We start from the raw sequence: 23136 nt of genomic DNA, 5'->3' as shown, positions 1-23136 counted from the left end.
ATTCATTTAACAGTGAGTTCCTCTACCGTATTTTAAGATTTCTAACTCACAAGCATTTGATTTGCTAGAACTATCTGGGAGATGAGATGCAGAAAAGAATTGGCACTTTCTGAGTGCTCCTACATCCCATCCACTTTATGTAAGGCACTTTACATTTTCCTTCACTCATTCAATCAACAAAAATTTATTGAGCACCTACTACAAGTCAGGCACTGTTAGGTGCTGGGGATACAAAACAAAGCCAAGGGGGCTTCCCTGGTGGCGCAGTGCTTGAGAATCTGCCTGCCAATGCAGGGGATACGGGTTCGAGCCCTGGTCTGGGAAGATCCCACATGCCGCGGAGCAACTGGGCCCGTGCGCCACAATTACTGAGCCTGCGCATCTGGAGCCTGTGCTCCGCAACAAGAGAGGCTGCGACAGTGAGAGGCCCGTGCACCGCGATGAAGAGTGGCCCCCGCTTGCCGCAACTAGAGAAAGCCCTCGCACAGAAACGAAGACCCAACACAGCCATAAATAAATAAATTAATTAATTTAAAAAAATAGTAAGGTTATGATGCTGGTATATAGTATTAAAAAAAACAAAAAAAAAACAAAAAAAACAAAACCAATAGAGTAAGTCAAAAATCCCTGCTTGAGGAGCTTACAGTCTAATGGAAGACACAGAAAATCATGAAAATATATATATATTGCACGTTAGAGAAAGATAGCTCTAAGAAGAAACAGTAAGAAACATGGAAGAAAGTATGAAGTTAGTGGGAGAGTTCCAGTGGTAGAGACAGAAAAAAAAAGACAAACAAGAAAACTATACAGTACACTAGAGAAAGATAAGCCAAAAGAAAAACATAAACAGGAAGGGATTTGGGATGATCTGGTGGGATGTGGAGATTTTAAAGACACAGTGTAGCCAGGGAAGGCCTTCCTGAGAGAAGGACTCTCGAGTGGGACCTGAAGGCCATGAACGAAGTATCCATTCAGGCATCTGCGGGGGAAGAACACACCAGGCAGGGGGAGGGCAAGTACCCTGAGATGGGCATGTACCTGGCAGATCTGCAGAGCAGGGAGGAGACCGACCCGTCTGGAGAGGTGAGAGTCAGGGGAGAGCAGCGCAGATGAGGCCAGAGACGGGGGCGGGGTGAGGGGGTCAGAAAGATCACAGTTAGGATTTTGGCAGTCACTCTGAGACGCGTGCAAGAGGACTGACTGTGGGGACAGGGCAGAAGCAGGAAAAGCAGCTGGGACGCTACTGCAAGAACAGAGGCAAGAGGGGACAGCGGCCAAGCCGTGAGGACGCCCAGAAGTGGCAGAATTCTGGATCACGTCGAGGCAAGAACACACAGGATTTGCTAAAGGACCATCTGCAGGGTGTGAGCAAGACAGTCAGGAGTGACTCGAAGTTTCTGACCCGAGCGCCTGAAAAGGAGCTGCATTTACTGAGATGGGGTAGAGCAGGGGTCGGCAAACTACGGCCCGTGGGCCGAATCCAGCCTGCTTCCTGTTTTGTAACAGCTGGGGGTTAAGAATGGCTTGGACATGTTTCAAGGTTTGTGAAAACAAACTAACTAAAATGAAGAAGAATATGCAGCAGAAGCCCTAGGTGACACTCAAAACCTAAAAAATGTACTGTGTTTTTACAGAGTTTGGTGGCCCCTGGACCACAGGAGATGCACGTGCTAAGTCTGAGGGGCCTTCCAGACACAGGCACAGATGCTGAGTGGGCAGCGGCAGACGCAGGGCTGAAGGCTGGGGGCGAGGACGGGGCTGGAAATGGAAGTTTGGAAGCGTTCACGTAAACGGTGTGTAAAGCCATGAGGCAGAGAGAATCACCTAGGGTGAGGGTGTAGAAGGAAGAGTCCTCGGATTGAGCCCTGTGGCCTTGCAAGATGTAGAGGTCAGAGCTGAGGAGGCACCAGGAAAGGAGACTGAGGGGCAGCCAGAAGCATGGGAAAAAGCCCAGACGAGGAGGGATGCATCGCCTGCCCTTCCAACCTCGCACCCGCTAGGCGAGGGGGGTATAATTATTCCCACTTCACAGAGGAGGAGACTGCGGCTCAGAGAAGCCACTGAGCCGAGGTCACCCTACCAGGCAGCGGCAGGCAAGACTCAAGCCTGCCTGAGGAGCAACCTGCTGAATTATTACTGATACAACTGCGCGGAAAACCAAATAATTTCAGGCAGGCTTTAAAGCCATGCCTGCTTCTAAATAAAGAGCTAACGCTATGGTTACAGGCTGGGAGCCTCATCAAGGTAGCCAGGCCCCTAGTATGAGCACATTTCCCCGAGGAATTCAAAGCATGTTTCAGCTGTTGTCAAACAGCTCATGAGGCCATCCAGTTCACCCAAAGAAATAATAATTAAATGAGAAAAACCAGATGTCCACAAAAAAAAAAAGAAGAAAAAGGAATAATATATGTATGCATAATATTATAATTTTTTAAACAGTATCTTGCCAAACAATGTACTAGAGCAAAGATCATCAAAACAAACCAAAATCCCAGAATACACCCAACATCTTGAGAAATTCTGGCATTTCAAAACAAAATGGAAAGGACTGATTTCTCAATAAATATGCTGAGTCAACTGATAACTGTTGAGAAACAAAGAATCCTATGACAGACCTTGCACCAGAATAAATGTCAAGAATATTGAATTTCATAAATGTTATAAACCCACGAAATAAAACTTGAAGAAAATACAAAAGAACTTTCCCCTAAGATGGGGAAGGTTTCTTTTAACATAGAGAAATAAATGGAAATAGGAAAAAACATAAAGGAAGAGACTGACAAATTTAAATATGCTAGTTATTTAGCATCTAAATATAAAAAGATACACTAAAAACATAGAAGCAAATGGTAAGCTGGAGGGAAATATTTGCACACTATGACAAACCACTGAGATACAAAAAGCTTTCAGAAATCAGCAAAATAAAATGTGAGTACTACCAAAAAATGGGTGAGAGGTGTAACTAAAGTTTTTTAAAGCTTTTTTAAAACTGAAAAGGAATAGAATAGCCTATAGTTACAGAACAGATCACCAGTGGAGATGAACAGCTGGTCTACAACCCAGGACTCCACCCACGAGGCTGGCCTTTGAGAAGGCGTGACACCACAGCAAGTGTCAAAACAGACACACAAAGCAGTCCCAGCAGGCCTGGGGAAGAAGTGGTCACCCCAAAGTTAGACCAGAGAAAACGACATTGCACTGCACATTTCCACATCTGAAGCACTCCATTACACTTGCCTGCTAGAATCACAGAGCATCAAGGCTAAAGAGGCCCAAGAAACGCTAAGGTCTCACGTCCTTATTTTGCAGCATAACAAGACCGAGGCCCAAGTACGGAAGAAGCTGTCCCACGAGGATGCCCCTGTCCCACTGTCTTCCTGGGGGTCACACGCGAGGACTGATGCCCTTCTTCCCAGACCGGCGAGTGTTTGAAAATAAGACATGACTTTACAAATACCTCATCCTCCCAAGAAGGTCAGGAAAGAAAATGAAGAGTAACCATGCACACTTCCTGCTTTGTTAAGAAAATATTTCATAAAGCCTTTTGGGAAGGTCGTGTTACTGCTTTGACTCCACACACATATCTGTCCATCTGAATTCCCCATCCTGCTGAAGAGCTCAGGGAAGCAAGTGAAGTGACAGGCGGGACAGGCTGAGTGTCCCTGGCATGCCTGCTGTGACACGACTACTCACACCAACCCCATCCCTGCACGACCCAGGACGGCCCGTCCACGATCCCTGATCAGACGCGTGCCCCATCCTCTCAAAGCCTTTCGGCACCGAGCCCAGACCTCGGAGCCGGGCACGAGGCCACAGTGCCCTTCCCAGCCCTCGCAGCCCAGTGGACACGCCACACCTCCCTGGCTCTGGGGACGGCTGCTTCTCATAACTGGCACTGTATCTTTAGGGATTTCAGTGAATACTGTGCGACCATGTCAAGAAAGAGCAGTGAGGCTTATTGCTGGCAGAGGTGTAAGAATCCACGAATAATTACAGGACTTAATGCTTTCATTGCTCAGGATATGACTGCTCTACTGTCACTGTATCTTTAATTACTTTGACTATGGATTTTTTAAGTTACAGCACACTGCTTAAGTCTGAATAGCAGGGCCCTGGCTTTGGTTCAGCCTGAGGCAAGCCCTGATCCTCCATTCTGACGCGTCCCAGGCCGAGCATTCGGCCGAGCCCCTCGAGCTCCCTGACGGCACACAGGACGAGATCCCCTGGAACGATCTTAAAATAAAGGTAGAACCTAACGGTTGGATCATCCTCTACGCTCTGAAATCAAAAATCTCTGTTGAAATCACTTTAGTTTTTATAGTGGACTCCAATTTTTGTATACCATTGTGCTAAAATAACAATTTATTGGTATAGTTTATTAATCTCATTACATGTAATATTGACAAGACCCTCATAAAATTGGGGTTCTAAAGGAAAATTTTAAATGTTATAGGTCTTTTATGGTCTGGCTGCCTGTCTTGCTAAAATAATTTTGTGATTCAGCCTTTCTTTCTCTATGGGGCCCCTCTCAGGGTGACTTTCCAGGTCACTGGGACGCACACCTTCCTCCCCAGAGCTCCCAGCTCCTCGCATCCCAGCGCCCGCCTTCCCCATGGCCCACAAGCTCCTCTTCCTCCCGCTAGACTAGAAACTTCTTGAAGGCAGGAACTGTTCCTTATTGACCCTGTACCCCAGGCAGAGGGCAGCACACAGGAAGAACTGGGTCAGTGGTTCTTAGTGAATGAATGAAACCTGAAATCCACTCAGGTGTACTTTATCAAGGTCAAACCTGCCCAAATGCTGTTTGTATTTTAGACTGAGTCTCATTTTGGACTGAATACGGAAACCCTGAGGTAGCTTGGATGATAAAGGGCATCGCCTTGAAGCGTCAAGTCAGGTGTGGTCGCGGCCACCCCGCAAGACGGTCAGGCTTGGGTGGGGACAGAGGGCTGAACAGGACTGAAACTTGCAGATCAAGGCCTCCTGAGGATGCCTTATTCCCTGAAGGAGCGCCCCCTCCACATCCACCCCCAACAAGTGCACGCGCACACACACACACACACACACAGCGAGTGTTCAGCAAGCTCTGGCGGGGTCAGCACGGCTCCAGCGCCGAGCACAGGGCAGTGAGGAAGCAGGCGAGCTCACCCTGCTCTCCTTCACAACGGAAACTCCAAAGGCAGAGGCTCCTTCCTGCTCGAGGTGCAGCCACGGTTTCCGCTGGACTCGGGATGTAAGATTCCAACCACACTTTTAGGGGGAAAAACTCCCTGTGGGGTCACTCACTCACCGTCAGCAGTGTGAAGGAGCTTGTGGCTTTTCAGTGTCCCTTTTGATTTGAATTTCTTGCCACACATGTCACATAGGTGGGTCTTCTCAGTGCTATGACGATTCATATGAGCCTTGAGGTTACTCTTGCTACGAGTTGCATACTCACACAAAGAACATTTGAAGGGCTTCACACCTACCGGAGGAGAAAAAATAGATATACACATGTATTCATGTATACGTGTGTGTATCGGAAGGAACATACATGTACACATATCGACACGCACATCTCCTTGTCCATTTTGAATAAAGCAGTGCACCTGCTGGTCCCTAAACACGCCGCACGCTTCCCCAGGCCGTGCTCCTACCCGTGCTATGCCTTCCAACTAGGATGCCCTTTCCTCCTGGGCCTGCGGTAGAATTCCGCCTCCCCATCAGTGCGCCCAAATCCCGCCTGTCGCTACTGCTGCACTGCCCACAGCTCTTTACGGTGAGTAGCTTACACCCCCTCTCCCCACAGTCTGGAACCTCTGAGGGCACAGACTCCAGCATTTGGAGCAGCAGACGTTCATTCACCTGAGTTGAGTTAAAGTGACAAAAATTAACCAAGGGCCTTGGCCAAAGTCCCCAGGATCGGGCACGCAGGACCACACGCGAGAGCATATTTTAGTTCATAAAGTAAGCAGAGCTTTACAACGCTGGTCGCCGCTGCTGGGCTAGCGGCTCGACTGCAGGGCGTCTTACCATCTGGCTACTCCTCCTTCGTTCCACAGACATCTACCGAGGACCTACTTTGTGGTAAACACCGCGGGTTGATTTCAAGGCGAGAAGCCCTGGCCCGGCCTTCGCTGCCCGGAGGGAATGGACCAGCAAAGAGCCCTTGCCACCTGGTGTGACGCGCTGACGGGGGAGGGGGGCTGTGTCTGCACCTGAACACGGGGTATGACGGGCACGTTTCAGTGCGCCCAGCACCGCCACCCCTCGTCTGTACCACCTGCGGCCTTGCAGTCGAGGAGGCCCAGGCTTTAACGAGGCTGCGGGGTGCGCCCGGCGGCACAGGGCGGAGGCGCGTGCGTGCTGGTCAACGAAACAGCGGCTCCCGGCCTCGGCTTCCGTCCAGCTCCTTCTGCCGCGTCCAGGTTCCTACTCCATCAGCTACTGTTCTCTTTACTGAACCGTTCGCTTGATCCCGTATCGCAGAAAATACTCATTCCTTCCCCCCGTGGAGCCGTCCTGTCTGCCTGCCAGCAGCACCGCAGGCTCGTGACTCACAGGAAGGGCTCCCCTGGCCCCAGGCTCCGAGCCTCAGCACCAGGAGAGTGGCGTCCTCTTCCGACGGAGAGGCACAGCCCCGCCGTCCCTAACAGCACCCTGACCTCCAACTGCCCAGCGTCCCAGAGTGCGGCCCACACCTCCCTTCTCAGGCGGGCACCCCAAGGCACGGCCTACCTTCCTCCTCGCCCGGCTTCGTCTCCACCCTGGGCTTCCCCCGCCGCCGGAATCAGAGGACTCTGCCGTCCTCATGGCCTTCTTTCACCCGAGACACCAGCAACTCCCCCGCTGCCTACCACCACCAACGTCCCGGGGGTGGCCACCAGAGTTTACCACCGTGACCAGGCCAGCGCGATTGCTGCTCTCCTGAAGCTTGCTTTCCGCCCAGGAGTTGTGGTGATTTGCTTAACTACGGCTCCAACCACAGCTGCAAAGAATGCACACCGCTGCTCACCACAACTGCAACTGAGTAATGCTTTAAATCTGGCTGACGGACACACTTCTCAGCACACTAAAGAAATTCTAACCACAGGGGATGTGGAGGTATAGCTTCCTCCTAAAGAATTCCCAAAGGAAGCACAAAATCACAAAGGGGCTCCATTTTGACGGAGGAATACTCACCTTCATGAGCCCAAATATGACGCTGAAGGTCTGAGCCATTCTTCATGAAATAGAAATCACAATACGGGCATTTCATGGCTCTCTTTCCGATGAGCCCTTTCAGCTGCACCCTCCTCCCGAGAACCTCGGAAATGGTGCTCATGGAAACCTCTAGAAGAAAAGCACGGTGATAACCAGAAGCAGCCAGAGAAGCTTGGCTCAAGTTAGATGCAAATGAGCCTCCTGACAGAACCTGAACCTCCGGTCAAGCCCAGCAGCTCTGACGCGGCGAGTTAAGATGTGCCTCGTGGCGTCAGGTGATAGGACTTCGGCCTAAAAAGTCAAACCAGAATCTAAGCGAGGCTCAGATCTAAATTTCTGTTAACACAAAATGTGAGGGATGGAGAAACAGTATCACGAGGCCACAGCAGGACAAAGGCAGAATGTGAAACCACTCAGGAAAAGAGACCCAGTTTCCCCAACAAATCCACGTCATGGGGAAAAAAGCAGGGCTGGGGCTTACGTCGCCTAAGTTTCTGCAGAACACAAGAAACTTAGGTGACATAACAACTCGATTCAAATAAACCAACTGTAAAAAGGAAAGTCTGTGTCAACTGAGGAAACTTTAAATGGACTAATACTAACTGATAATAAGAAACTACTTTTAATACTGTTTTAATGGTGATGTGTTAGTTCTGTTTTTAAAAAGTCCTTGTTAGCTGGAGATGCAGGCTGAAGCTTTTTTATGGGGAAATCACATCATGTTGGGATATACTGTAGAATATTTGAGGGAAAAATGTGGGGGTCAGCTCCTGCCAGCAGCTTGACCAAACGTAGACAACTGTGGAAGCCGAGTTATGGGTACCTGGGTTTTCTTTCTATTATTCTGTGTATTTTGTACACATTTGAAATTTTACATAGTAAAAAACTTAAAATAATAAGCAAAAGTTGAAGGGGTTAAATGGGTATCCCTGGCCCACACTGGACACAGGTTACACAGGACGTGGGTTAACACGGGGAGGACAGCACTGGGCGGTCAGAGAATCACATAACCCACGTGTCCCCACGTGGAGGAAGGCCACAAGGCTCCCCGATCCCAGAAGAAACAGGGTTAGCGCACTTCTGTTATTTCTTCATTTTTCTCCAATAGCATCTTTAATCAGTGGGTCAGTTCCCCAATAGGAGAAGCAGACACAAGGTACGAGAAAGAGAAAAGGGACACGGACCTAGCTGCTCTGTTCCCCATTTATGCACACACAGCACACATCTGCACTCACGGGCCCCGAGCGATGTGGCACCGGGGGTCTGGGGACAAGCCGCTAAGGATGGTGGCCCTGCCTCAAGGCTCTTGGGCAGCGGGAGAATACCAGTGCCTAGAGTACAGGGGTGAGTGCACCGTGACGGGCCGCATGGAGGGCGGGGGGGCCACCAAAGGCTCCCCAAGGTGGCTCTGAGGGAGGACGTCGAGACAACACAGGAATTGACCGGGCAGAACCAAGGAGCAGGGTCCCAGGCGGTGAGAACAAAAGTGACAAGGCACGTGATGCCCAGGGAGTTTGGGGGTTGAGGACAGCGAAGGTGACGGTCACTCCAACTCACTGGGTTCCTCGGCCTGGGAGGGAGCCTACACTCCTAGTAAACCATCACTTGGTTCAGGAACCTACAAAGGGGGCCAAGGAAGTAGAATCTGTGTCGGGTCTGCACTGGGTAAGTGACCCGTCTAAAGGCAGTCACAGTTACTATTAAAAGGGGAGGGGAGCACGGGGAACTCTACTCAATACTCTGTAATGGCCTATATGGGAAAATAATCTAAAAAAAAAAAAGAATGGATATATGTATATGTATAAATGACTCACTTTGCTGTACATCTGAAACTAACAGAACATTGTAAATCAACTATACTCTAATAAAAATTCTTTAGAAAAGGGGGGGGGGGGGAATCATGAGACTGGGGCAGACGTATCTGAAGACCAGATAAAAGGATAAAATGAAGCACATAATTATATAAACTCCTGAGCTTTAAAAAAAAGATAATTCTTGCCCTTGAAGTTACTCATATCTTTATTCCCTCTTATATTTCCATTTAATACAGTTGATATATAATGCTGTGTCTTAAAATAAACATAAGCATTTTAAAATCAATCTCCCACTCTAAGATGCATAACCTTACCGGGATGGTTGGTCTTGATATGTGACTTTATCAATCGATCTTCTGAAAAAGACTTTTCACACACAGGACAAGAATAACTCCTTTTGTCCTTAACAGAAAGAGAGCATAATCAATGGACTGTCTCGTTTAAACTCAGGCTCTGTGGGAAAACACCACCACCACCGCCATCACCGTCACAGCTAGGTGCACAGCACGCCTTTCCCAGCGCCTGGCATGCAGTCCGCAGCTGGCCCCGCACAGCCCGGGGAACTCGAGGGCAGTGGGGCAATGGCCTCACCTCCATTTCAGGAGGGAGGGACGGGCCTTAGAGACAACGGTCCTGTGGAGGTGGCCAGGCCAGGGGAGGGCGGGGCTTGGCCTCGAGGTCTACCGTGCAGACCAGGGCTGCTCCACAGCCTGACACGTATTCTGCCCTCCAGTGCTCAAGGCATGGTGTGTGTGAAGGGTTCATACAAGCTATTTTATTGAGACTCGTGACCACTCTTGAAGGACAGGCATTATTACGCTGTTACAGATTAAGAAACCAAGACCAAGGGCAAAGAGCCCCAGGTCTGCGAGAAAGAGGCAGCGTCGGAACCCGAGGGTACGGATGCCCACCCCAGGCTCCGACCACTCCAAGGCCACGTCCCACCCAGGCTGCAGGTAAGGAGTTCACTCTGTGCTGCTGCTGGCTCATCAACCCACCTGCCTGCAGTGCTACGTTTTCAATTAGGAAGAAGCTTCTGTGAAGGATCACGCCATTGCTCATCTGCCTTTCCTCTCAGAGCTCACTTTAATGCCATTTCACATGACAGTTCTTCAGAGGGTGGGTGTTATGGTTTAAATTCTGCCCCCACAGATTCATGTGCTGAAGTCCTAACCCCCAGTACCTCAGAATATGACCTTATTTGGAAATATGGTCATTACAGATGTAATTAGTTAAGATGAGTTTGCAGGCCCTAATCCAATATGACTAGTGCCCTTGAGTGGCGTGGACATACATACACTACCAAATGTAAAATAGCTAGCTAGTGGGAAGCAGCCACATAGCACAGGGAGATCAGCTCGGTGCTTTGTGACCACCTAGAGGGGTGGGATAGGGAGGATGGGAGGGAGACGCAAGAGGGAGGAGATATGGGGATATATGTATATGTATAGCTGATTCACTCTGTTATAAAGCAGAAACTAACACACCATTGTAAAGCAATTATACTCCAATAAAGATGTTAAAAAATAAAAAATTTTAAAAAAGGAGGAAATGTAGACAGAGACCTGCAAGAGGGAGAACGCCATGTCTTCATGGGAGAAAGAAAGTACCCAAACCCACCCCAAGAGAAGAAAATTACAAGCCAGTATCTCTCAAGAACATAGATGCAAATATTCTCAACAAAATATTAGCACATAAAACCCAAAATGTTTAAAAAGAACTATACACCACAACCAAGTGGGATTTATCCCAGGTACAAGGTTGATTCAACATTCTAAAATCAATTAATGTAATCCATCACATCAACAAGCTAAGAAATAAAAATCACATGATAATATCAATAGAGGCAGAAAAATAATTTGGCAAAATCCAATACCTATTCATGATAAGCAATCTCAGTAAAGCAGGAATAGAGGGGAACTTCCTCAACTTGATAAAAAAAATCTACAAACAACCTATAACTAACATTATACTTAATGGTGAGAAACCAGAGACTTTCCCACTAAGATTAGAAACAAAGCAAGGATGTCCCCTCCCAGCACTCCGTTTTAACATCATAGCTGAAGTCTTAGCTAATTCAATAAGACAAGAAAAGGAAATAAAAGATATAGAGATTGAGAAAGAAGAAATTAAAATTGTCTTTGTTTGCAGATGACATAATCACCTATGTAGAAATTCTCAAAGAACAGACAAAAACACTCCTGGAACTAACAAGCGATTATGGCAAGTTACAGGATACAAGGTTAATATACAAAAGTCAATTGCTTTCCTATATACTAGAAATGAACAAGCGGAATTTGAAATTAAAAACACAATACTATTTACATTAGCACACACAAAATTCAATGCTTAGGTATAAATCGAACAAAATATGTACAAGATCTATATGAGGAAAACTTCAAAACTGATAAAAGGAATCAAAGAACTAAATAAACAGAGAGCTATTCCACGTTCAAGGATAGGAAGACTCATTGTTGTCAGATGTCAGTTCTCCCCAATTTGATCTACGGATTCAATGCAATCTCAATCAAAATCTCAGCAAGTTATTTTGTGGGTACTGACAAACTGATTATAAAGTTTATATGGAGAGGCAAAAGACCCAGAAGCCAACACAGAGTACTGGAGGAGAAGAACAAAGTTGGAGGACTGACATTACTCAACTTCTAGACTTACTATAAAGCTACAGTGATGAAGAGTATGTGATATTGGTGAAATAACAGACAAAGAGATCAAATGGAACAGAACAGAGTCCAGAAATAGACTCTCTTAAATACAGTCAACTGATCATTGACACACGAGCAAATGCTACACAATGGATCAAAGATAGTTATCTCAGGCTTCCCTGGTGGCACAGTGGTTAAGAATCCACCTGCCAATGCAGGGGACACGGGTTTGAGTCCTGGTCCGGGAAGATCCCACATGCCACAGAGCAACTAAGCCCGTGTACCACAACTACTGAGCCTGCACGCCTAGAGCCCGTGCTCTGCAACAAGAGAAGCCACTGCAATGAGAAGCCAGCGCACCGCAATGAAGAGTAGCCCCCGCTCGCCGCAACTAGAGAAAGCCCGCGCACAGCAACGAAGACCCAACGCAGCCAAAAATAAATGAATAAATAAATAAATGTATTAAAAAAAAAAAAAGACAGTTATCTCAACAAATGATGCTGAAACTGGACAGGCACATGCAAAAGAAAAAAAAAATGAACCTAGACCAAAATCTTACACCCTTCTACAAATATTAACTCATAATGGATCACAGATCTAAATGCAAAATACAAAACTATAAAACTCCTAGAACACATAGGAGAAAACCTGGATGACCTGGAGTATGGTAATGATTTTTTAGATATAACACCAAAGGCATTATCCTTGAAAAAGAAAAGAATTGATAAACTGGACTCCATTAAAATTAAAAATTTCTGCTCCCTGAAAGACACTGTCAAGAGAATGAAAAAACAAGCCACAGACTGAGAGAAAATATTTTCAAAAGTTACATCTGATGAAATAGGCCAAAGACCTGAACAGACACCCTACCAAAGAGGATATACAAATGACAAGTAAGCATATGAAAAGATGTTCCACATCATATGTCATCAGAGAAATGCAACTCAAAACAACAAGGTAGCATTACATACCTACAGAATGATCCAAATCTAGAACACTGACAACACCAAGTGCCGGTCAGATGTGAAGCAATGGAAACTCTCATTCTTTGCTGGTGGGGATGCAAAATGGTATAGCCATTTTGGAAGACAGTTTGGCACTTTCTCTCAAAACTGAAATACTCTTACTATATGATCCAACAATTGCACTCCTTGGTATCTATCCTAATGAACTGAAAACTTATGTCCACACAAAAACCTACACAGGGATGAAGCAGCTTTATTCATAACCGCCAAAACTTAGAAGCAACCAAGATGTCCTTCAGTATATGAATGGACAAATTGTGGTACAACCAAACAATGGACTGTTATTCAGTGCTAAGAAGAAAAGATGTGAAAGAAACTTAAATGCATATTACTAAGAGAAAAAAAGCCAATCTGAAAAGGCTACATATTATATGATTCCAACTATAAGACATTCTGAAAACAGCAAAATGATGGTGACAGTAAAGGGACCCGTGGCAGCCAGGGAGTAGTGGGGAGAGAGGGGCGAACGGGCGGAGCAAGGGGGATTTTCAGGGCAGTGAAACTACGCTGTAGGATATACTATAATGAGGGATATGCAGCATCACACATTTGTCCAAATCCCAAAAATGTGCAGCACCAAGAGTGGACCCCAATGTAAACTATGGGCTCTGGGTGTTACTCACGTGTCAACGTAGGTTCATCAACTGTAACAAAGGTAGCGCTAAGGTATGGGATGTCAAGAGTGCAGCAGGCCGTGCACGTGTGGCGACAGCGGGTACACGGGGAAATCTCTGTACTTTCTGCCCAGTTTTGCAGTGGCCGATGCCACCGACTGCCACCCAGGCTACATCACAGGGCCCAGGCTTGTCAATGTACTCCCATCAGTGAGCTCCTATGCCCTTGACCTTCCAGGTCACCCCATCACTGCTGGCACCTGCACACAGGAACTGGTGCTCTCACGGCCTTTTGAAAGACGTCCCGGGCAGCACACATCCTGGAGGAGGCCTGTCGCCACCCCTGGCTGCCCCAGTGTCCTCCTCATCAGAGCTGATGGAGGCATTCAGAAGGGCTTTGAAGGAGTTTACACTGATCTCTCCTGAGCCCTTGCTATTTGATTTTTTTTCTTTTAATCTCTGATAGTCTGAAAGCAATTTATCTTAGGAGCTTATCAGGGTCCCTCATTTCTTGATGCCTTTGAAGACTGTGGGAAGGATGCAGGCAGTGGGAAAGGGTGTTGGAGAAGGGTGCACGCTAAGGACTCATTTATTTCTTTCTCAGAAACCTCAGTTCCCGACTGGAGATGAAAACCCAAACTGACACAGCAAACTTAAAAAGCACAGTGGTGAAAAGAGTTCTCGGCAGAGGAGGAGAGACAGCCCTGCGCCGTAATGGAGGTAAAAGAGCCCAGCCCCCGCAGTTTGTTTGCTCTGATGGAAATGGCCTTCAAAGCCACACAGGACTCTTTGAAAGAAGGCAGGTGGCAGCAGGAGGCAGTGGCCATGGGGTGTGGGGCGGAGGCGGGGCGGGAGGAGCTCCGGGGCTGAAGCTCCGAGCCCGGCTCGCAGCTCTGGGTGAACCCCGCCTTGGCCTATGCCTCTGTGGCAGGTTCCTCAGCCCCCAAAGCCACCGGGCGATTCTCAAGTCTGAAACCAGCAGTGGGTGGAAAATATCAAATCTGCCTCCACCCTGCCACCAAGTGTACTAACGATCACATAAGTACACCTATAAAGTATCTGACATCAGGTTAAAAAAATAAGGTGGGAGATTCCACTCTGAACAATTTCTCAGGAATAAAAAGGCCACGGTTCCAGCATCTGCTGACCTCTATGGACTCACTCATTTATTCCTCAAACCTTCCGGGGCCCCTGTGCTGTGCTGGACATAGCACTGGGGACAAAGGTGGGAGACTCTGGCCCTGCCCTCAAGGGGTTCATAAGCTGGTGAGCACTGCCAGCACACAGAGGTCACTAATCATCGTGGGACACAGAGAAAGTGTGACAAAGACAGGAAAACTGACACACACATTGTGGCTAATTTAACAAGTTAGAAAACAGCCAGAAACGCGCTGCATATGGGATTTCGACTCCAGGCTCTTCCTGCACTGAGCGCGGCTCTGCTTTGCCAGGCCGTGCCCCTCACTTCCGGCCCTCGGGCTTGCTAACAGGCAGCTGTTTTAGACCCAGGAAACTCCGCTTGCCTGAGGTCCCCAGCACTGCGGATAGATGCTCAAACAGGGCAGCACAGAAACAGACAGTCTGCGACCACGTAAGCAAAGACCATACTCTTGCAGCTCTTAGAAAGGAAAAACCTTTTGTCCAGTCGCTTTAGTTCAATAACATTTTCCTCTACTTAAAAAAAAAACTACAGACAGACCCATTTATTTCCAAAAAGATACTGGAGGTCGCTCCATCTACTTCTCTGTGTCGGCAATATATTATTTTAGTTTACTTCCAGCAAGGACACGTAAGATTTCATAAATACATTTACATTTATAGCCAAATACAGTCTACACACTTCTCGAAGACAGGCATTAATTTTAAACATTTGTTGAAAGGCCACCACACCCTGGATGGAAGCACTGCCACCACTGTTACTATTCCTCCTCCCGCCTCCTGCTACGCTACTAAAACGGAGGAGCTGGTGTAGACTGGTCTCCCCGTCACGCCTGGACCTGTGCTGGGTCCCCCACGATCGTTATCTCACTAACTTCCCACAGCAACCCCGGAACCCCGGACTGCCACCCCACTTCACAGACGAGGGGTCAGAGAGGTTAGGCGGTGACGCCACACCACTTGCAGATGGTGGAGTCTGAACGCAAGACCAAAATGTGCCCGCTCTTCCCAAGTGCGGACTTGTAACTGCTACAGTGCCCTGAGCGTCGGGTGCCTGAAGATCTTCTGAGAAGTAACACAAGCCAGAGACAAAGCGGACAGACTGACGTATCCTGAACATCCACCATAAGCTCGACTTCCTGCTACATCATATGTCTGTATCAGGGCGAACTTATTTAAATAACAGGTTCCCAGGTCCGCCCCCCCCAAATTATGGTGGAGCTCTGAGCCAGGAATCTCATTCATAACGTGCACCCCCAAGTAATTCTGATTCAGGATGTCATAACTTACATCATCGGGGTCAATGACTTACAACGTTATTTAATGGGACCTACACAGGAGGTCACCCATTTGACATCACCACCCAGAACATACTTGCACACACAGTGGCATATAAACACACTGAAACACAGGACGAAAGGTCTCAGAAAACAATACCTATTACCTTGTCATGGGTAAATAGTGCTGATCGTTTCTATTTCATTCTATTCCATTTCATTTTTAAGATAATCTGGTTGTAATCCACTAATTTCACAACCCTATAATGGATCATGACCTGGGGGCTGAAAAAACACTGACCTGGGTGTTCTATACTTATTTTCTAGTTTAATCCTCACAATCCTGAGAGGTCGGAAAGAGTACCATATCTCCATTTTACAGATGAGAAAACTGAGGCTTAGGGAAACTAAGCAATTTGCCCAAGATCACAGAGGTGGATATGGGGTCTTAACTCTAACATGCTAGAACCCAAAGGCTCCCTTTTATTGTACAGAAACCATGTTTTCTCAAGTCTCCCTTTCACAAAGTTTGCACAGTGCTGTAAATAAAATGGGTTTGCTCCAGAAAGTCATTGACTAACTCCTTTGACCAGGTCCCCACGTTTCCTTGATGCCAACACATCCTTGACTCCAAGTCACGCCATCTGGCTACTAATGGGAGGGAGGAGATGGTGGGAAGAAGCTACATTAAATGTACACACACCTTCCAGTCATTAGGTGTATCTTTAGCTAAGAAACAGTTATTGAGAGTCACAGAAACGGGCACTCAGCCAAATTATCCCGAAGTCCTAGTGCAACCGGAATGGACATGACTATAGGCTCATTTTCGGAGGGATAGTGGGGGATGGATTCTACTTTAAATTTCCTTAGTTTTTCCACCACATGGGAATCTGTGTTGCAAAGAGGTAAGTGTTGGATGGAATGTGAGAGCCCAACCAGACTTTCAGCGCCCCTGGCCCCATCTCTCTGGGTCACAGGCAAGGAAACCAAGGCCCACACGCACGTGGGGACTGGACCCAGGTCAGAACGGCACTGGGCTCCCCGCCGGAGAGACGCCTCCCCACGCTTGACCAGCATCCTTAGGCACCTTCACATCACAAAGCTCGTTTGTGCTCCCTCCTTGGACCCTCACCAGCACCCTGAGAAAGTGGGGTGCGGTATGTACACCATTATTGCGTATATATATATCTTATGTCTCCTTTTACATGAAGTGTCCACAATGGGCAAATCCATGGAGACAGAAAGTAGACGGGTCGTTGCCTAGGACTCAGGGAGGGGAAATAAGCGATGACAGACAATGGGAGGTCTTTCCACCGTGTCACCATCCCCTTGGTGCCTGTGGCTTCATCACAGACATAACTGACAGGCTCTAAAGACGAATGTGGTCTAAACTCAAAATACTGGAACCTGTTTTCATAAAGAATGCTCTCTTCCCACACTGGCAATGCAGTCCGCCTGCCTCCGGGAGAGCGCGTAGCCAGCCATTCGACGCCCCAGGTAAATGCGTGTGCTGCCTGTGAGTAAACAGGAATAGCGCACCTTTCATGCCCCACACGCACAGACAGAGAGAGAGAGAGAGAGAGGGGAGAACAGGAACTAAGAGGTACCAAGTGACATACAGCAGCTGCCACGCTGTCACCTGTACAAGCTCTGAGCCAGGTTCTTTACCTAGAGCACTCCATTTTAACCTCCCAATAACCCAGGAGACCCATACACATACACAAAGACATACACGTGCGTACATGTGCATTATGTGTTCAGGGGTGTGTGCGGTACACGTGTGTACACATGTGTAGACTGCATGTGTGGATGTGTCTATGCATGTGTGTGTATATATACATGTGTGTGTTTGTGTGTACAAAGCTGATATACTTTTTAATATATATTTTATACAGAAGGCTACCAAGTCTCAGAAAGGACAAGTGACTTGTCCAGCATCACACAGCCTGTGCAGATACTGGAGACAATACCTGAATCCAGGTATCCAACCCCAAAGCGCATGCTCTTACCTACCCATGAAACCCAAAACACCCTGACTTCACCCTTGGTGACAAACTGCTGGAGTGTTAGTGATTTTTAGGCCAGAAAACGGAGGTAGCACATCAAGTTTCTGAAGCCTCATTGTGCGCAGTCTGTGGCCTAGAAAGGAATGCAGTTAAAGCAGAACCACACCTGGGGCCAGGTGCGCCTCCTTTATAACTTGGAGAGTCTCAAACCACTCTCGGGTGTCAGCCTCTCAAGTGAGAGTAGCATTTGCTAAGATAAACATTCACTCATTGTGTTACATGTTCAACACCCAACAGAGAATTAAACACATTTTGCCACCGTGAATATTAACAGCACCTTGAATTAACATATCACTTTTTTTTAAAGTGCTTTACAGACATTCTTCCATAGACTTTCCAAGAAATAGCAGAGTAATACGACAACAGTGATCATCAGCGTTTACTGTGCTCTCACTATGACCCGAACACCGTACTTAGCACTTGACAGGCATCATCTAACTCACTCTCTCAACAGCTTTTAGTGGCGGCTATTCTTATTATCATCCCTGTTATTAAGGGTTCTTTAAAACGTCATTTAAGAAACCCTTGCTTTATTCCTATTCTGTAGATCTTTCTTCTGTAGACTTTCTCCGATGCTTAAAAATCTGCATAGAAAAGCAAATTTATTCAATGTAATCTTTTTTCCAACATATGTGAGACTGTCCCTGTGACAGGAACCCTGGGATGGAGGCCTTTGTAAAGTGAAGGGCCTGTTTCGTGAGAAGGACCTCTCCGTTTTCCGGGGTAGACGCCCACACGCTGGGCTCACAGGGAGCAGGGGCACCTCCGTATGCATCACTGTGAGGAAGCAGGGAGCACCCAGGGGAGACGGGGCTGCCGCTCGGGCGTGCTACTTACCAGCTCTGTGTGAACTTTAAGATGTGCCTGCAGCTTATATTTATCTGGAGTCGAGTAGTCACAGCCGTCAGTGGGACACTTCAGCAAGATGTTACTGTGTTTCTGAATTACATGGCGTTTAAGGCAGTTTTTGGTGATGGAAGAATAATGACACTGGGAGCAATAATACAGATGTTCCCGGGTGTGGGTGCGGACATGCATGTCAAAATGCACTTGGTACCAAAAAAGTTTGCCTAAAAAAATATTTTCACATGAGAACAAGGAAGTTTCTTTTATCCTGAAGTTGATTTCTTTTAATTAGTATTATTTTTTAACTACTATATTTCTCTCCCTCTCGTGCTTGTCCGGGTCACCCTTCACACTTTGCACCACATCTCTGGCTGGACATGACTTTTCAAAGGTGGCAGGTGGCAAACATTAAGGGTGCTACTACTTCTGCATGATGTCACAGCTGGGAGGGGAGGAAACGAACGTTTATCGAGGACCAATTACGGTGCCAACTACCTTTATGCACACGCGTGAAATCAACGAGGCTCTAAACTCTGCTGACACCTGGGCCATCTACCTGCTGTCCTGCCAGCTCGCCACGAGACCCAGAGGCCACGCTTTCACGGCGAGCAGGGAGGGTTGCATTCGGGGTCTCCCTACCAAGAGCTGCAGCCACTTCTGTGATCTCTCTCTGCTCATCTAGGACATGGCCACAGCTTAAACCTCGACTTTAAACTTGTCACGTGCCAGAAGAAAGGTGCTTCTTGGCTACAGTTCTGGCAGAGGTCGTGGGCTAAGCGTCCGCCTGCACGCCTGACGGAGCCAGCACGGTTAGCTGTCCCGCCATCCTGGCTGCCTTCACAGGCTCCACGTGCTAAACTGCACGCACCACGGTGCACATCACTATCTACGAATGACGGCTAGCTCACTTAGAAGGCGTTCTGTGCAAAGAGACACGAGCTCAACTCAAACACCAGGTGACCCACAGCCAGGCGGGGACGGGAGGGGCTGCTGGGAAGAGAGCCCCCAGCCGCGCGCCCCGGCGCCCCCCTTACCACAGTATTCGCACTCCAGGTCGCCGTACACCTTCCGGATCCTCTCGCACAGGCCGGTATTCATGCGCCTCTTCTGTAAACTGTCCAGGATCTTCATGAACGCAGTGATGCCCGCGCGGTGCTCGGGGGCGGGCGTGCGAGAGTCAGGCCGGCACAGGGCCGCGTCCCTCCCACCAGCTCCCGGAGGAGGGTCTGAGGCCTCGGCTGGGTTTGCCCTGAGACCCCTGCCGGCATCTGGGCCGTCGGATGGGAGGGCAGCCACGTGCTGCCCTTCAGCCGGGGGGCTCTCGGCGCCCTGGGCTTCCGGCTTTGCTGCGGCGCCTCTGGCCTTGGACAGCAGTGGTGCGGCGTCCTGGCCCTGAGCTGGCATGGGGCCTCCCTGCTGGGTGTGCAAGTTCTTCTCCGGGGCAGCCAGAGCCTCGGCAGAGGAGGGGTCGCTCTTCAACAGGAGCTCATCGGAAACCGCCGCGCGCGGACGAAGGTCCGAGGACACCGCGGAGGCCGCCGGCTCGCAGGGTGCTGGGGCGGCGCTGTCGGCCTGGGCGGCGGCCGAGCGCACGGGCGCGGCGGGCACCTCGGACCCCTCCTCGGGACGAGCGTCCCCAGCGCCGGCCGCCTCCTTGGGTGCGTTCACCCCCTGGAACACAAACTCCTCTTCCGCCAGCTGCAGCTGCCCGCCCAGGGCCTCCTGCTGGATGTCCCCGCCGGGCCCCAGGAGGCAGAAGCTCTGGTTGATGGAGCTGGTGAAGACCAGGGTCTCCTGGGCGGCCCCGTGCGCCTCCTTGATGTGGGCGCGCAGGCGGATGGAGCTGACGAACTTCTTGAGGCAGAGGGCGCAGACGTACACGAACGGGTGCTTCCTGACGTGCAGCTCCAGCGCCTGGTACTTGGTGGCCCCATGGCCGCAGAGCTCGCAGGCGAAGGGCCACTTGTCACCGTGGACCAGCATGTGGCGGTCGCGGTCCAGCTCGTTCTTGAACTTGCGCTCGCAGATGTGGCAGTCGTAGAGCAGCTGCCGCTTGCCCTCCCTCGTCATCAGGCAGAGCTCGTCCAGGGCCTCCTGGACCTTGTGGTCCTGCGGGTCGTGTGCGTCGCGGATGTGCTTGATGAGGTTCTTCACGTCGGAGTACTTCTTCTTGCAGAAGCGGCAGTGCTGCTTGATCTTCTTGTGTACCCGCTCCACGTGCACCTTGAGGTGGCCCTTGCTCAGGCAGGTGAAGGAACAGCAGTCGCAGGCGAACTTCTCGCCCGTGTGCTTGCGCAGGTGCACGTTGAGGTTGGCCTTGATGGCGCTGGCGTAGCTGCACTGGGAGCACTTGTACGGCTTCTCGTTGGTGTGGATCCGCAGGTGGGCCTGCAGCGAGTGCTTGAACTTGAAGACCTTGTTGCAGTACTCACAGGTGAAGATCTTGAGCTGGGTGGGCCCGAGCCTAGGAACAGAAGACAGCGCCATTACCGGTGGAGATCCTGCACCTTCCTGATGACCCCGACTTCCTTCCAGCTGCCAAACACCAAACGCTTAAACGTGAGCTACAAGGGGCTGAGGAAGGATGCATGCATTCATTCATCAACAAACAGGACGGGAAGACCCGGAGCGGACCAGGCGCACGCGGAGAAGGAAGCGCGGGTCCCTGCTCCCCTGGCGCTGGGAGAGAGGAGACAGGTCTGCACACGGCTGCAGGACAGTGTGCAAGTGGTGGCAGGTGCACGTGCAGGTAAAAGAGAAGGAGCCCTCTAACGTGGATGAAGGTAGCTGGGAAGAGGAGATGCCTGAGTTGAGGGATGCAGAATGAGCAAGAGGGAGGCAAGAGAAGGCAGAGGGATGTGTCATTTGCTAGGCACACAGTAGCCAGCGGTGCTCCAAAGCTGACCCGGACGAATTCCGAGCTATTCTAACAGGACCAGTCTTAATGGAATGAACTCAGTCTGCTCCGTGAAACTAGATACGACCTGCTTGAGTTTGTTCTATAGTTTTGATCATCCAGACTCGCCTATTCATTCCATCAACTGTCAGGGTAACACTCTTTCTCTCTGCTGCGAGTTTCCATGTGAGGGCCACTCTTTCGTGAAAGACCCCTGGCCTTTCTCCACGTCCTCACTTCTCCCCAGGAAAAGGGAAGTGGCGTATCTGAGCGGGGACTTTGGAACAGGACCAAGCCTCCACAGCCACGCTCACTCCTGCCTTTCTGGTGAGAAGGCGTCTGCCTGTGGACAGCACGTGACACGGTAGGCGCTCAGCCAGGAGAGTCTGGCGGCAGCAGTCAAGGACCGAGGTGGGGGGAGGCAGACGTGCAGGACAGCCAGCGGGAGCTCAGTGTGACCTGCCCCAGGCTCCCTTCTCCCATGGCTCCACCAGTCATGGGCCTGATGTGTGAGCCCCTGTCTTCCTCCTCCTCCAGCATGTCTGGTTCAGAACTCAGACAGGGAAAATAAGGTTGTTCAACTGCCATTTGTTAAACTCAGACATCATTAATTAATAAATGATTGCCATTTTATTACCACTCGCCTGTGTGTTTCGGTCACTGTCTTAGATTTTGTGTATGCGATAGAGGATGAAAGCCTGGTCTGCCTCACGGGTCCTTTCTCTCTCAATACGGCGACGTGTATGCTGAATGAGATGGTAATGGTCATCACAGCTAACAATTACTGAGTACTTATAATACTCAAAACTCTTTGCTAAGTATTTAATCTCAACCCTATCATTATGCCCATTTTACAGGTGAGAAAACTGAGTATAACCCAAGGTCATACAGTTAGTAAATGGTGAAGCCAGGATTTGAACCCAAGCAGGCTAGAACCTGCACATTCTTCCACATCCTCCTACTGCCTGGAAACACTGTGAACACCAACCCCCCTCGCCGGTGGGACCATACACGCGGAGAAGACCTCCTGTGTGGGGCTTCCATGGCTATTGGAACAGGTGTGCCTTGTTTCTGAAATCAACAAATGACAGTCACCAAAGTGCTGCAACTTGCACCCAGGACAGGAGTTGGCAGGTGAGCCCAGGAGGCAGGTGAGACTTCCTGTCTCCATAACTGCTCCCTCGGGACTCTGCCCAGATTATCCAGGTAGGTCCTCAGAAACACTGACAATCATTTAGTGCCGTTAATCAGACACCATTAAGCTGTACCCACTGTAACTGTAAAGTCTATATTTACGGAACTATCCATACAACTCTGACCAACACAGGTTACCTTATGTTTTAAATGAAAAATATTTAAACAGACTGTGGTCCATAAACACCAGAGGGAAGAAGTCTCATGGTGTAATTAAAACATTCAAATCTGAAAGTCAGTACTACGCCTGCACGCTAAACCCAAGGCTAATTTAAGGAAACTAATTTGGATCTTTCTTAAATGACAAAGATACCCAGAAGGTGATCACTTTACTGGAGGAAGAAACTCTGGATTCACAGCATTAATTAAACAAGTCACGGTATTTCCTTCTCTAGTGCAAG

General features: G+C 49.0%; 1 protein-coding gene across 9 annotated transcripts in view; it reads right to left on the bottom strand.

Moving 5' to 3' along the window:
• ZFAT (zinc finger and AT-hook domain containing) overlaps nucleotides 1–23136 on the bottom strand; it is a 271720-nt gene that overhangs the window by 84752 nt on the left and 163832 nt on the right. For all 9 annotated transcript variants that reach the window (XM_059902251.1, XM_059902247.1, XM_059902249.1 and 6 more), the window contains 5 exons: nucleotides 19680–21109; nucleotides 18637–18869; nucleotides 9311–9398; nucleotides 7162–7311; nucleotides 5291–5464 (listed from right to left, as the gene is read on the bottom strand). In XM_059902251.1, coding sequence (XP_059758234.1) covers nucleotides 5291–5464; nucleotides 7162–7311; nucleotides 9311–9398; nucleotides 18637–18869; nucleotides 19680–21109 — 2075 coding nt within the window. The remainder of the gene's footprint in view (nucleotides 1–5290; nucleotides 5465–7161; nucleotides 7312–9310; nucleotides 9399–18636; nucleotides 18870–19679; nucleotides 21110–23136) is intronic.

This window comes from Balaenoptera ricei, chromosome 17 (assembly GCF_028023285.1).
Source record: "Balaenoptera ricei isolate mBalRic1 chromosome 17, mBalRic1.hap2, whole genome shotgun sequence".
NCBI lineage: Eukaryota > Metazoa > Chordata > Mammalia > Artiodactyla > Balaenopteridae > Balaenoptera > Balaenoptera ricei.
The sequence above is the reverse complement of the archived record's forward strand: the minus strand, read 5'-3'. Positions and strand labels throughout refer to the sequence as shown.